Source organism: Scyliorhinus canicula, chromosome 16 (genome assembly GCF_902713615.1).
Source record: "Scyliorhinus canicula chromosome 16, sScyCan1.1, whole genome shotgun sequence".
Lineage (NCBI taxonomy): Eukaryota > Metazoa > Chordata > Chondrichthyes > Carcharhiniformes > Scyliorhinidae > Scyliorhinus > Scyliorhinus canicula.
In genome coordinates, this window is record NC_052161.1 from 40,456,710 (window position 1) to 40,472,672 (window position 15,963).

A 15,963-nucleotide genomic window follows, 5' to 3' on the forward strand; every position below is an offset into this window, starting at 1 on the left:
ACTCTCCGCATTTGCGGAGAATCTCGCCCAATGTGTTTTATGTGTCTTAAGTTAAAATGTAATTTGATGATCGACTGAGGTTTTACTATATTTAGAGTTTCAAATGTTTAGTGGGCAGCAAGGTAGCATTGTGGATAGCACAATTGCTTCACAGTTCCAGGGTCCCAGGTTCGAATCCCGGCTTGGGTCACTGTCTGTGTGGAGTCTGCACATCCTCCCCGTGTGTGCGTGGGTTTCCTCCGGGTGCTCCGGTTTCCTCCCACAGTCTAAAGATGTGCAAGTTAGGTGGATTGGACATGATAAATTGCCCTTAGTGTCCAAAATTGCCCTTTGTGTCGGGTGGGGTTACTGGGTTATGGGGATAGGGTGGAGGTGTAGACCTTGGGTGGGGTGCTCCTTCTAAGAGCCGGTGCGGACTCGATGGGTCTAAATGTCAATAAATGCTTGCAAACTAATTTTGTGCAAGTGCAGGATTAACTTCTGCAATAATATTTTTCTGTAACTTAATTAGTTGAATAAAACATTTTTAAAATATACATTTTCATTGTATATTTCCTTGAAAGTTAGTGAGATGTGATGTGATTCTATACCATATTTCTGTGTAATCTGCATCTTTAACAGAATTAGTTTTTGTGTCAGTAGTGCATTAATGAAAAAGTACTTTGCTGGGTAAAGACTGACTTCACTTTTTTGACAAATTGCAGTTGTACGTCTCAGTTGTCTTAAATAATGTTCATTTTTTCTTTAAGAGCAGGAATAATCTATTTACCCTCGGGTCTGCACCACCATTCAATTAGATCATTGCTGATCGGCATATCAACTTCAATTTCTGCCGTTGCTCTATATCTCATTGTAGCTTTACCTAACAAAAATAGATCTATTTCAGTCTTCAAATGTTCCGGTATCTACTGTTTCTTTGTTTGGGGGGGGGGGGGGGGGGGGGGGGGGGGGGATTTGTATGCGAGGATGCATCCTGATTTTTGTTCCTAAATGGCTCTAATTTTAAGTTGGGCCTCCTGCATTGTTGTATAAGTTAGAAGCTTGTCAGGTGTGCCCAGACTAATGCTACCGGTTCCAACCAGTAACTCGTGTCTTGTCTGGTGAGTGGAAGAAAAGATCATTGTGACTAAACAAGTAGTAACCCATCTAGTCAGAAATTGTTGAACGCAGCTTTGTTTGTTAGGGAATAATAGTTATGTTGTTTTGCCTGTGGATACTGATCCTTTTATTGATGCATCGTTCATTAGGAAATGAAAATTATATTGTTTGGCCTATAGGTACTGATCCTTTTTTTGATGTAACCTCAGAGCAGAAACATGGTAAAAATTTGACATCACACACTCTAGGCCTCTCACTACCCAGGAATAGTACATCAAACGTTCTCCATTTAATTAAAAAAATTAGTGTGCCAATTAAGTTAACCAATTATTAAAATAATAAAAAAGTCATCATTGTTAGATAAAAGTTTGACTGGTTGCAGTGAAATCTAATTTGCTGACAACTGCTTGAACATTGCTCTCCTGTGACGTCCATTGGAATTTGCATTTTATTATAATAAATCCATTACTATAGCACCATATTTGCCCTCAAAGAATTAATGCCGGTGATGTAAGAGTATACAGAACTTCTTAATTATTATGTTCTATTATAGTAAATTTCTCGCCCATTCTACACCAGAGCATTTTCCCGTCATGTACATTAAATTGGGGTACTTTAATTTTAACATCCTGTTGTGATACTATGCAGCAATATATAACTTGGTAGCAATTATCTGAAACCAATATATTTTGTTGAATATATCGGGTTGAATGTTCTGAGTCTGTGAGAACTGCTACATTGAATCAAAGTATGCTTTAAATCCTTCAAACATCAAAAGTCGTTCTTTCAAAACCACATTTTTTAGGTTCCCCCACCTTGTTCTGAACAAGTAATGAAGCATTACACCTAATATGATTGGTGTTTAAATATCCATGAAGCAAGAAATCCAGATGACTAGCAACATAATACAAATTATTTAATGATCTTGGCATGAAACAATATATAAAAAGAAATTTTTGGTAATTGAAAGGAAAAAATAGCATACGTGTTACAAGAAAATACAATTTGACACTTATCTTCAATGTTTTACCCATGAAAATACAATTACGTAACTATCTGTAATAAAACCAACTATTTCCAAGAGTCAAAGGTGGGTATACAGGAGAGCCATTTCCTGCTGTCTGTTCTTCTGAACTCCTATGTTCCCCTGACCGCTTTGTCCTTTCTATCCTCACAGACTGTCTTAATATTACCTGCCCAAACCCCCACAATTAATGTCCCTTCTGCTATGTATGTACTTCTTTGGTCGTTTTTTTTTTCATTTTTATATTTCAGCATGTTCTCTTTTCTGGTATAATTTCTCTTTCAATAACTCCTTGCTGCTGGAGAAACACTGGGGTTAAAAAGGGGTACAGCACAGGAAGTAGGACAGGGTTAGCGAAGGACTGGTTGTGAAATGCAGTGAAATTGCAATATAGAAAGACCAAAAATTGCAAAATGGGTGGTAAAAGAGAAATCAAGGTCGTGAGACCGAGAATCGACAAAGAGTAGGACATTTGTAAGTGACAATTTGAAATACAAATTGCCCAGTCATTTAGAGAAAGCTTTAGTACCTTGTCACAAATTCTTGGCATACTACATAAACCAAAATCAAAATGCATCATGTTTTGAATGGCCTTTTTAATGGATATGTTTATGTGGGCAGTCTTAGGAGAGAGCAATAGAAAATCTATTTGGTTACCTTTTTGGATCTGGTCCCTTATCATGGCATGAGATTCCTCTGATTTTGCTAGAAATGACAAACAGGAAATCCTTCTTCACTATATGTAAGCCTAGAGAAATAACCTTCAGTATTTTTTATTCATTCATGGGATGTGGGTGTCACCATTTGTTGCCTGTCCCTAACTGCCCTTGAACTGAGTAGCTGCTGGGTTATTTCAGAGGGCATTTAAGAGTCAGTCACAATTCTGTGAATCTGGAGTCACATATAGACTAAACCAGGTAAGGATGGCAGATTTCCTTCCTCAAAGGACACCAGTATTACTGCAGTATGCAATGTCATGCTCCAAATGGTGATTATACAGCTTTAAAAACAAACGTAGTTAGCTAAATATTGCAGTAGCTTAAAAATTAAAGCTATTTAGAGATTTAAATAGAAAAATGTGGAAATAGAAGGTGGTTTAAAATTAGTTACAGATTTTGAGGGAAAATAGCATTAATATGAAAGTAGACCCTTGGTTTCAATTCATGTTTAGATTGAATGTTGGGTTTGCTCCAGATACACCATAATTTTGATTTCCAAAATTATCATTTGACATGTCCTTATATTCTCAATGGAATAATGATCAGCTATAATAATTCTATTTATTCAAACTTAATATATTATAAAATAAGATATGTTGGTTTCAAGAACTAATTAAAATATTGAAGTTTATGTAAAAGTAGTTTCATTTATTGTTTACAAAGATAAATGTTAAAATAATTTCCCAGCAAGATTACGCCAAATACCAAATAGTGATATATTTAATCAGTGTTTACACTTAAATAATTTCAGAGATTGACTATTCGATATATGCTTGTTGCATTACTTTCACTAAATATTTCCCATCAAGTGACTCTTAAATCTTTACAAGAAAATTAAGTATTTTGTAGTGAAAAGTCCTTGTGAACTCTAATGTGTATGTATAACAAATGCTGTTTTATGTGTTCTGTGAAGGTGTCTTCGTAGAATTTAGTTTCATAATGTAAAGCAATAAAACTCATAATCCTGTGCAATCAAATCATTTTTTGGAGCGTCATAATAATTTACTTTACATAATGTACAGATCTTTAAAAACAGTTTTTGTTCTGGCCATTAATAATTCTTCTCTCCCTTTCCTCTTGGAAAAACAAAATACATACATTTATGATTGATATTTCCAATCAACATGATTTTCAAGTACCAGTGGATTAAAATTTTCCTGATGGAGAAACATATACCCTGTATTCAGAGCTATCAACTGGAAATGATTAAAGAGGTGTCACTGCTTGTGCATTTCGGTATAGTTTAGATTTTCATATGAATCGTACATAATGCAGATTTGGGAAAGCATTGAGTAATATTGTTAAATGTGATTCTATTTTAAAAGCAGATTTGCAGGCTTATCACTTAGCAAGTAAAAACCTTATGACGAGCATCACTGACATTTATCATTAATGTGCCTATGTGAAGAATTGTGCTTTTTCCTCCCTAATCTGTAATGTGCTTGAAAATGTTACATTCATGCTCTTGACTTAAGGTCTTGAATTAAATTTTAAAATGAAAGCCCTATAAAAGTACAATTTCCTCTATGTTTTTGCTGTATTATTTAATGGATGAAGGTATCAGAATATCTTGTTTATCAGCAAAGTGTGAAAGGACAGCTTGACATTAACAGGCCAAATCATAGCATTTGGAGGATTAATGTAAATAATGTTTGAATACATCAATTTAAGTTATTATTTTACCCTCTGCCTGTGACCTGTAAATAAAAAAAACAAACTAGTTTATTTCATGCCCCTGCATGGTAGTGATTTATTGGAATGAAATCTTTTGAAATGGATTTGAACTGAATCCTGCCTTGTGCATATAATGACTTGATGGCTGATTTTAAACTCTTTGAGTATTGAGTATTCAGCTCAATTTCAAAATAAGTCAAAAAGGGGTCACTTCAAATGAATGGAATTGACATTTAGAATCTTTAATAGGTTTAGTTAAAGAAACCATAGTTTCCATTTCCCATGCTTTTTTGATTCAGTCTTGCTAGGTTTTTGCTTTTGATCGGCGGCTGAACAGAATTCTTGTGAGTAAGGCAGGGTTGAAACCTGAGTTTCTTCAGTAGGGTGTAGTTTTCTCATAACAGGCTGAAATTTGTCCTCTTGTTGCTTGAAGTCCAGTTCAACGCTAAGAAGTAATAAAAAATGTAGTTTTAAATCATTTAAGGGGAAACTACACTGTTGGTAATCATACATGCGGACAAGATGTAAACAACATCCGTTGTGTGCATTAGGTCGGTCTGAATGTAAAATGCTCTCACACACAGTTAACATTAAACTGATGCAGCAAAGATTAATAATTAAATTAAATCCTTCAACATAAAATTTGAAATATATTTTCTCTTTTTAACTTAAATTATTCCAGACCGCAAGGTTTTTCATAATTTTTCTGCTTGTTTTTCTGTGACATGACTGGAGGACTGTATTGTTCTTGTATATTCATGTTTATTGTTGTCATAAGACTTTTAAGCAGATACTATATTTCTAGGTGATGGACTTTGCAACACTGTTGTCATGTTATTTAAATTACTTTAATAAAAATAAATAAATAAATAATCTTTATTGTCACAAGTAGGCTGCAATGAAGTTACTGTGAAAAGCCCAGTAATCCGCATGGTTTGTTTCCACAATATGTCTTCATGCAACCTGAAATAAACAAGTGGAATTGAATGCTTATCCAGTCATTTATTGTGCGCTCAAAAAAATTGTAGGGCTGTATTTTTAATGAAGTAAAATTCTGCCTTTAATATATATGAACTAAGAATATTTCATGGGGAATTTGATGAATATTTGAAAAGTAAACGTATATAGGATGAGCAAGGAAGTGGGGTTAAGTAGATACCTCCTGTTGAACTATTAGCAACAGTGTAAGCTTGATGGGCAGAATAACCTATTTTGTGCTGTAAATTTCATTGAGGAGAATACTTTACAATCTCCCTACAAACTCGTGTATGCTGAGACACAAAGTTGGGGAAATTAGCCCTCAGAATTCTATTTTACTTGATTTGAGTTTTTTTCGGAGGCTGCAGTACAGTTCCAGAGGTATTACAAACACTTTTGTTTTCAACAGCGGAACTTTTGGTATGAAGAGATATGCATTGAGCCTCTATGGATCAGGAAAGTTACATTCGGAAATATCTTTTCCTTTCTCCAGGAGATTATGAACACACAGCATTGTCTAGAGAATTTATACCAGAACCTTTGCTATAAAACTACAAGTCCAAAATACAAATTATTTTGTGTAAAACAGTAAAGGTTGTAAACATTAATAGTTTGTTAACTAGTCATCTACTGTGTAATCCATCAATTCCAAGTACCCCAGTGGCCTTTATTCTTCTTCTATCTGTGCTATATTCTTCATCCCAGGCTGCACTGAATAGGGTACCTGCCCAATGTGAAGGAAAATATTCAACAGCACATAAATGATGCTTGAGTTGTAATTCTAGGCCGATTTTCTGCAGGCATTGAAACCTGCTCAGGCTTATTCTTGTTTTATTTTACTGGAAACCTGCTACTTATTAACAGCTGTCCATTAATAGGGTGGCACGGTGGCACAGTGGTTAGCACTGCTGCCTCATAGCTCCAGAGTCCCAGATTCAATTCCAGCCTTGGGTCACTGTGTGGAGTTTGCACTTTCTCCCTGTTTTTGTGTGGGTTTCCTCCGGGTGCTCCGGTTTCCTTCCACAGTCCAACGATGTGTAGGTTAGGTGGATTGGCCACAGTAGGTTGTCCCTGAGTGTCCAAAAGTTTAGGTGGGGTTACGGGGTTTCGGGGATATGGTGGAGTCATGGGATTAAGTAGGGTGCACTTTCCAAGGGCCGGTACAGACTCAATGGGCCAAATAGCCGTCTCCTGCACTGTAAATTCTATGATTCTAATATGAATTGGTGTGTACAATCAAACCTGATTGCAGTTGACAAAGGATAACTAATGGTATGAGAATGATATTCATTTTGAGACGATGTCCCCTTGCCCCCATTATTTTAGAATTCATAATTGTGGACATTTGTTTCCAACCGTAAATTTTAAACACTCCTGTAATTTCCCTTTTAAAATCTTGGAATATTTGAAATAAAAAAAGTTATTTGTTGGAAGTGGGGTCTCACAATTGGCCTGTCTCCTTGGTCTGGGGACAGAAGCAAATCATATAGATTTCCTGCTCCGTGATAACTTATTTATAATGTGTGTGTACTTATCTAATGATGCCAGGATTAAGCAGGACTGCAGAATATTGGCTATCCCCCATTTGCATTTGTTTTTGGGCACCACAGTTCATGATACTCAGATTTGAAGGGTTGAATTAAGAGGACAGTGGCATAAATTTGGCTTGTATTTCCATGTGTTTCAAAGACCAAGAGCCCTAATTTTTCATGTTTAAACTGGTAAAAGGATATATTTAAGTTGCAAAAAAAAAAAATCTAGTTGCCCTATGTGGGGGGGGGGGGGGACACACACAATAGAGCATCATCTTATAATTATACCATATAAATTTTGTTACATTAAATTGATATGCTATGTGTTTTTCTCTTAGAGAAGAATAATTAAAAGATATAAAACTATTTTTGGTACAGAGACCTAGATGCAACATGATGTGCATATTAAGCCATACATTTAGGACAGCTCTAGATTCAAGCATTGTATGACATGGGTTCTATGGCCTTATCTCAGTAGAAGTGGAGAAGTGAGCTCTGATGAAGCCAAATTCATTTTCTGTGAGGTTGTGGGCATTTGGGGGCCTGTCACTGGTTGTAATCAGTGGGTGAGAAGGTTGGCACTACCAACATCTGGTGTCTGAATCTCTGATTTACCCATGCCTATTATATAGGCAAAACCTGTTAATTATTTATGTTTCTCTCACAGATAATCATTGAAAAAAATTAGACACTTTCCTTTATATAACATTGTATTATGGTAAAATATCAGAGAATGTCACAGATTAAAATACAAACTACTTAACTACAAAATATTAGCCCAGAACTTCCAAGGAGTGGCAGTGATCGTTGGATTTCTGCTATGCTGGAAGATTCCCTAAATTTGATGCAGCTGGGCTTTTCAACCGGGGCTTTCTGAGCCCGGCTTTCACAGATATATGCAATGTCCCTTGTGAAACTCCTCCTGAGTAAAGTTGGGGAAAGACAGGACAGGACCCTTTTGCAGCAATCTTTGCCATTTGGTAAATTTAAAGGTCAAGTTTTAATGTTAGTGAGTGGATGAACGAGTGAGTGAGTGGTTAGGTAGGTGAGGTGGGCAGGGGATAAGGTGGGTAATTGGTTGCGAAAGGGCGGCACGGTGGTTAGTATTGCTGTCTCACGGCGCCATGGACCCGGTTTGATCCCGGCCCCGGATCACTGTCACATGTGGAGTTTGCATTTTATCCCCATATCTACATGGGTCTGCCCGCCACAACCCAAAAAGATGTGCAGGGTCAGTGGATTGGTCACGCTAAATTACCCCATGAAAAAAAAAATTGGATACTCTAAATTTTTTTAAAAAAGTTAACTGATTGGGGCTAGTCGGTGGTTGGGAGGGTAGTTGTGTTGCGAAGGTAGGCGGGCGGGAGAGTAGCTGGGGGTGGAGGAGGGTGGTCAGGTTGGGAGGGTAGGTAGGTGGTTGGGAGGATAGTCGGAGGGGTCAGTAAACAGTTGGGTCAGGAAAATGGGATTGTCAGAGGTAGTCGAGAAAAATAGTTCGGTCTGGTTGGAGGTTGGCCGGATCCAGACAGGGGGGTGCGGGTCGGTAGGGTAGTCAGGTGGCTGAGAGGGCAGTGCGGTCACAAGAGTAATTGGAGATCTGGGGAGATGGCAGTTCTGGGGTGGTCGGGTCGGTAGTCGAGGGTTAGATGTGGAGTTACCCAGGTGTTAGACTAGATTCTATTTTCTCTAACAATTTCTGGGTAACTATTCAGGTAAATATTGCGGAACTGTCTGAAGTCTCTGACTCTCGACTCAAGTTAGAGGTATTTGCAGAGGTCTCGGGGAGTAGGGATATTGCCCATTGGAAGTTGAAATTGTCCAGGCAATTCCCACGTAGATCTGCAGGCCAGTACTTCTCTGACTTGCATCTTAAGTGGTACGTCCAGATTCTGATGATTGGAAGATTTAACCCATTGTATTTACAGAATTAAACAGTAGAAATATTGAAGTTGCTAACTTGCTTGCTGTATCCATATTCATGATTTTGGTTGTGCTTTCATCTTGTGAATGAAATGTTTATGGGTTTAACCCTATCCGCAAAATGTAAAAAAAACAATTTATTGTTAGAGCCACTGACTTTCAATTAAGATGTGGAAGCTCAGGTGCGGGACAGGGCAGGGAAGTTGGTGATAGCTCCAGATCTGATTAACAAGGCCTTTAAGGAATCTTATGAACGGTTGTACAGGTCAGAGCCACCTGGGGAGGCTGGGAGATTCCAGAATTTCTAGATGGGCTGGGGTACCCGAGGTTAATGGAGGGGGATAGGGCTACATTAGAAGGGACGATAGTGGAGCAGGAGATAAAAGATGAGATTGGGAGGATGCAGTCGGGGAAGGTGGTAGGGCCGGATGGGTTTACGGTGGAATGTTATAAAAAATTCAAAGATTAGCTGGGACCACTGATGGTAGGGATGTTTGAGGAGGCAATAGGAAAGGGGGTGTTACCACAAACTTTGGTGCAGGCATTGATTTCCCTGTTACTTAAGAAACATGAGGATCTGACGGAGTGTGGATCATATAGGCCCATATCACTTTTAAACGTGGAAGCAAAGATATTGGCGAAGGGACTGGCAGATATGCTAGTGGGGTGCCTCCCGAAGGTGATAGGAGAAGATCAGAAGGGGTTGTGAGAGGGGCCAGCTCTTTTCGAACATTAGGAGGGCATTCAATGTGGTTATGGTACCGGCGGAGGGGAAGGAAACTGAGGTGGTTGTGGCATTGGACGGTGAGAAAGCATTTGACCGAGTAGAATGGGGGTACTTGATGGCAATTCTGGAGCAGTTTGGGATTGGACCAAGATTTGTGGACTGGGTAAAGCTACGATATAAGGAGCCGAGGGCGAGTGTCCGCACAAATGACATCGTCTCTACCGTGGCACTAGGCAGGGTTGTCCTATGTTCCCCCTGCTGTTTGCACTCGCGATTGAGCCGTTGGCCATTGCGTTAAGAAGTTCGGGGGTATGGAAAGGGATAGTGGTTGCGGAGAATCGCGGCCCATATTTGGGGTGTCAGACCAGCCGGGGTTGATAACGGGTGTGGAGGCAGATGTTGTAGCCTTTGCCTCGTTGATCGCCCGAAGTCGGATCCTGTTAGGGTGGAGATTCATCTCTCCACCCTGTGCCCTGGCGTGGCAGGGGGACCTGCTGGAATTCTTGACTCTTGAGAAGGTCAAATTTGAACTGTGAGGAAAGATGGAGGGGTTCTACAATTCATGGGCGTTATTAATTCTGCACTTTCGAGAATTGGATTACATCGAACATTAATGGGGGCGGGGGAGTGGCTGGGAGAGTTGGGGGGAGGTGGACTGTATGTGTTAATGGTGACGATGGGTGATTCCTGATTCTTTTTTGTCATTTGTTTATGTGAACATGCGGACGAATGTTTGGGGGGGTTTGGTGGGAGGATCATTGTTATTGATGTGGGAATTGACATTGCATTCATTACTGATTGTTGTTTATTGTTGGGTGTAAATTTGGAAGAAAATGTGAAAAAGGAGGAAAATAAAAAATAAAAAAAAAATATGTGGCAGCTGAGGCTCCATTTTGCCTACTCAGGTTGACAAGAAATATCTTGTGGGATTATTCAGAGCAGATAAGGCAGTTCTCCTGATAGGCTGGCCATGATTCCTCCCCCAATACCAACAAAAACAGATTATCTGTTTAATTTTCTCTTTGTGGAGCTTTACTGTGTGGTCTGAGTACTTTTTTCGTTAAGTGACTGAATATACGGAAGAGGGTTCACTGGGATGATTATAAGAAACATTAAAAGGGGTGCTCGAATGTTGAAAAATGCACCCAACAAATATAAAACAATCAAAACTTCCTGGAGTGCATGCCAGAATTTCCTCTGAGAAATTAATTTTGCATTATAAATATTCCTTTAAATAAAAGTTCTAAATCAGTTTTTTTGCCCTCATATTGATTTGGTTGAGCATGAGACCATGGTTCAAGACTTATACACTACTTTTCTAAGTTACCTTTTTGTAGTTCATATGCAAGGTCATTGGATTTCAGTTTTCACACAACACATTGAATTAAGGATTGTGATTATCAAACGCTAATACAAATACGGAATAATTTTTTTCTGCCACCATGCAGCAATGTCAGAAGCTTTTATTCAGGTAGTTATTGAGTTGTCAAACTCTTTGAAACTGTTAGTTAGCTTTATAAGTTGGCAGACAAGATACCAACATCATACTGCAATATGTGAAAAGTTCTGAATGTATTTGCATTGTAGTGCAAATTTTGTTTTGATACTGGATTTTTTAAATTGAAAGTTTCTACCTGAAGTATTCAGAGGCTTTCTTAATGTGTTAAAATGGAAATGATCTCATAGCCATGCCGCAATAGCTTGCACTTCAATGGAGATATCTAATGTGACCTTAATAAATCACAGCTGCAAAGTGGGACATAAATAACAAGCCTTTGGCACTGCACCATTTTCTTCCAAATTATAAGAAGCTGTACATGAACATAATAAAATAGTTGACTGGTTTGTTAAAAAAAAAGTAAACCTTTTACTTTGGGGGAAAATGGTATGTCTATTTTGACTTCTGATAGATTTTGTGACTCCTACTTGAATGAAGCATTTTAAGGAAGCCATAAATTTTGATCTAATTATTCAATGCAGGATCTTGACCTTGGCCTTCTTGACGTATGCCCAAAATTGGATGCATTGCTTCATTTATATTGATTTTGCATAACTACCTGGCTTTTGTACTCTATGTCCCTATTTATAAAGCTCAGGATTGCATGTGCTTTATTAATTGCTTCTTTGACCTGTTATTTCACCTTCAAATATTTGTGCACAATCATGCCGGAGTCTCTCTGATCTTGTACCCCCTTTATAACTATCCAATTTAACTTTTTTGAATTTCATCTACCATGCGCCGTCATCTACCATGGACAGTCCATTCCAGCAGGCTGTCTATGTGCTCTTGAAATCTATTAATATGTTCCTTATTGGTGATGTATTGTATCAACTGCAAATTTCAAAGTTGTGCTTAATATCTTCAAGTTCACGTCATTCATCTGTACCAAAAACAGCAGAGGTCCAATTGCTGGACCCTGGAAAAGACCACTGTATATCTCCCTCCAGTCTAAAAAACAGCTATACACTCCAACTTTCTGTTTTCTATTGCTTAGACAATTTTGTACCCATTTTATATCCCTGTTGCAATTTCCCTTTTCATCCCATGGACTTCAATTTTGCCAACAAGCCTAATGTGGGGGACTTTATCACATAGATGCCTTTTGGAAGTTTATATACACATCAATTACACTGTCCTCTTCCACCGTCTGTCACCTCATCAAAAAATGAAAATTACGCTTTTCAAGCATGATTTGCCCTTCACAAATCCATGCCGGCTCTCATTTATTATTCCTCACCTGACTTATTCAAAGTAGTTCACTCACTGCTCTCTAAATGTTTTAATTGTAACTTCTGTGAGATAGCTCTGCTTATATTTATTCAGGTAGATTTTCTCTTTGAATAAAATTTCAGTTGGCTGTTTGAACTCAAAATGCAACTACTGATCTCAGTCAGGTAGTGGAAACAACAGATTGCATTACCATCTTCAACTGCTTTGTCAATGACCTTCATCAAAAGATTAGAAGTGGGGACATTTATTGGTGATTGCAAGATATTGGGTACCTCTGATAGTGTTCGTGTCCATATGCAGGAACACCTGACAACATTCTGGGGGCTGTTAAGTGGCAAGTAATATTTATGTCACACAAGTGGGAGAGAGTGACCATCTCCAAAAAGAGAGAATTTAACCATCTTCCAGTAATCATCATGGAATAGCCCACCATCAACGTCCTGGGGGAAAGTATAATGTTGTCGGATGACCTGATTTATTACAAGAACACTTGTAACTAAAACTATAAATGATTTATTAACATTAACTGTGAGTAAACTACATACAAGACAATAGATGAAAAACAGTAAAATCATGTCAAGGAACCTCTCTTCAACTTCCAGCCAGTCTGAGGTCAGCTGACTTTAACATTCACTTATATACCAGTGAGAGACCCCCTAATGGTCAGTCAGTGAATTACAACACAACCATTATATCACTTCAGAAACTTAACAGGCCCAATCATATGAATGCTATGACTTTTTAAAAATTCATTTATGGAATGTGGGCGTCACTGGTTGGGCCAGCATTTATTGTCCATCCCTAATTGTCCTCCATTTCAGAGGACATTTGAGAGTCAAGTACATTGCTGTGGATCAGGAATCACATTTAGACCAGACCATCTAAGAATGACAGATTTCCTTCCCTAAAGTACATAACAGACAGTTGTTTGCAACAGTCGACAATGGTATCATGGTCATCATTAGACTTTCAAATCTAAATTTTTAATGACTTCAAATTTCACCATCTGCCATTGGATTTGAACCCAGGTCCCGAGATCTTGAGCTCTGGATTATTAGTCCAGTGACAATACCACCACACCATTGTTACAAGGGCAAGTCAGAGGTTAGGAATTCTGTGATGAGTAACTCACCTCCTGACTTTCAAATATGTCCCCCAACTACAAAGCTGGGTCGAATGGGATACTGGCCACTTAGCTTCAACAACACTCAAGATTATCGCAAGATTCAGGATAAATCAACCTGCTTGATCGGCACCTCATTAACCCCTTAAACATTAATTCCATTTTCAATAACGCCTTCCAAAGTCATGACAAGTAACATCTACAAAATCAAAGTCAGCAGATGCAAGGGAACATCGCCACTTGGAAGTTCCTGTCTCTGTCACACATCATCCTGACTTGGAACTATTTTACTGCTCCTTCATTGTCATGGAGTTAAAAACCTGAAAATCCCTTCATAACACATTGTGGGTATACCTACACCAGATGTACTGCAGTGGTTCTAGAAGGTCACTCACCACCACCTTTTCAAGAGCAATTGGGGATGGGCAACAAATGCTAAACTTGCTCACAAAACAACAAAAAATAATTACTGGACATCATTAATAATCTTGCAGAATGGGCAAATATTTGGCAAATGAAATTCAGCCCAGATAAATGTGAGGTAATACAATTTGATTTGAGGAATAAGGATGTCATACATAGGAAGCTGAAAATCTATGTGGGCGAGAAGAATAAATGGATCTCAGTACAAATACACCAATCACTAAACATTGCACCGCAAGTTAGCAAAGTGACAGATTAAAAGAAAAACTAGGCTTTATTTCTAGAAAGATAGAATTGAAAAAGTAGGGAAGTTACAATAAATCTGTATTGTACCTTGGTCAGACCACACTTTTGAGTACTGGTTGCAGTTCAGGTTGACGTATTGTAAATTGGAATGAAAAGCATTGGAGAGGGTACAGACAAGATTTACAAGGATGATACTGGAAATGCATAAATGTACATATCAGGAAACGATTGACAGGCTGGTCTACTTGTCTCTTCACAAAATAAGGTTGAGGGATGGCCTATTGTCTTTAAAATTGTGTAAGGTTTTGATTGAATATAGTGAGAATGTTTCCTCTTATGGGGAAGAACATAACTAGAGGCCCAACAAATATGATAGTCACCACCAAATCCAACAGGTTACTCAGAACAATTTTCTTTATGGAAAGAATGATGATAATGTGGAAGAAACTATCACAGGATGTGAGTGAGGTGAATAGTGTAGATGCATTTACTGAAAAACCGGATAAACACAAGAGCGAGAAGAAAATGGCTATGATAGATTTTGATGTAGTAAAATGGGAGGAGGCTCAAGTGGAGCATAAACAGCAGCATGGATGGGTTGGGCCAAAAGGTCTATTTCTGTGGTGTATATAATGTATAAAATGTGGTGCCATTTTGTTGATAATGCAAGAGCATTAATGTAAGTAGCAAAAATCACAACAAGAAACATAATAATAATAACAATAATAATCGTTTATTGTCACAAATAGACTTAAGTGAAGTTACTTTGAAAAGCCCCTAGTCACCACATTCCGGCACCTGTTCCGATTGAACCCGCGCTGCTGACCTTGTTCTGCATTCCAAGCCGGCTGTTTAACCCACTGTGCTAAACCAACCCCATGAGGAATAATATATGCTGATAATGAATTATTTGAATGCATGATTTGAATCCTTATCCCTGGCATATATGTGAAGATTATAGTGTTCAATTTCTTTCCCTGTGTTGTATATAAATTGATCCTCTTTGTGTAAGTGGAGAAATTGAGGAAACGTACTGTGACTTGCAATTCACTGCTTTTGTGACCAGAGCAGAAAATTATTAAAAAAGACTGCACAAGAATTTCAACTGCACTTAGATGAACTATTACAATTTACCCAGTTTATTTTCTAATGCATTATGCAATGTAATGGCAATTTTATTGAATTTACTGAACTGAATAGAGTAAATATCAGTCTTATTTTCCTTTAAGCATGTTATATGGGTACTCTACATTGAGTTAGGTGTATGTGAAAAGATTTCTTACTGTTAATGCCAAGGGAAGCATTGCTGAATAAGCTGATGAACAGCTAATCATACTGGATAGTTTCTCTTCTCTTCCAAAAGATTAATTTGGGTGATTTTAGTTGTTTAAGTTAAGCATATTAGCATAAGCATATATAAAAAAATATTGCTCATATGTAGCAAAAAAAGTGAAAAAATTGTTCCTGGGTAGCATAGGCTTTAAAACTGATGTCCATAACGAGATACCTTGATATTTTGAGTGAATCAGATTTTTAAATTTATTGATTCATAGAATCTCTACAGTGCAGAAGGAGGCCATTTGGCCCATCATGTCTGCACCAACCTTTGGGAAGAGTACCCTACCTAGGCCCATGCCCACCCTATCTCCATAACCCAGTAACCATACCTAACCTTTAGGACACTAAGGGGCAATTTATTGTGCCCAATCCACCTAACTTGCACATCTTTGGACCGTAGGAGGAAACCGGAGCACCCGATGGAAACCCA

General features: G+C 38.1%; 2 protein-coding genes across 13 annotated transcripts in view; one reads left to right on the forward strand and one right to left on the reverse strand.

Annotated features, from left to right (window-relative positions):
* LOC119979445 (inhibitory synaptic factor 2A) overlaps window positions 1-15,963 on the reverse strand; it is a 404,538-nt gene that overhangs the window by 356,275 nt on the left and 32,300 nt on the right. The window contains exon 4 of one of the 12 annotated variants that reach the window (XM_038821674.1): window positions 2,000-4,960. The exons of 10 other annotated variants lie outside the window; for them this stretch is intronic. In XM_038821674.1, coding sequence (XP_038677602.1) covers window positions 4,771-4,960 — 190 coding nt within the window. In that variant the 3' untranslated portion in view covers window positions 2,000-4,770. Of the gene's footprint in view, window positions 1-1,999; window positions 4,961-15,963 lie in introns of those variants that run through there. One more of the 12 variants, XM_038821681.1, reaches the window with a different exon arrangement.
* dock1 (dedicator of cytokinesis 1) overlaps window positions 1-15,963 on the forward strand; it is a 763,650-nt gene that overhangs the window by 309,074 nt on the left and 438,613 nt on the right.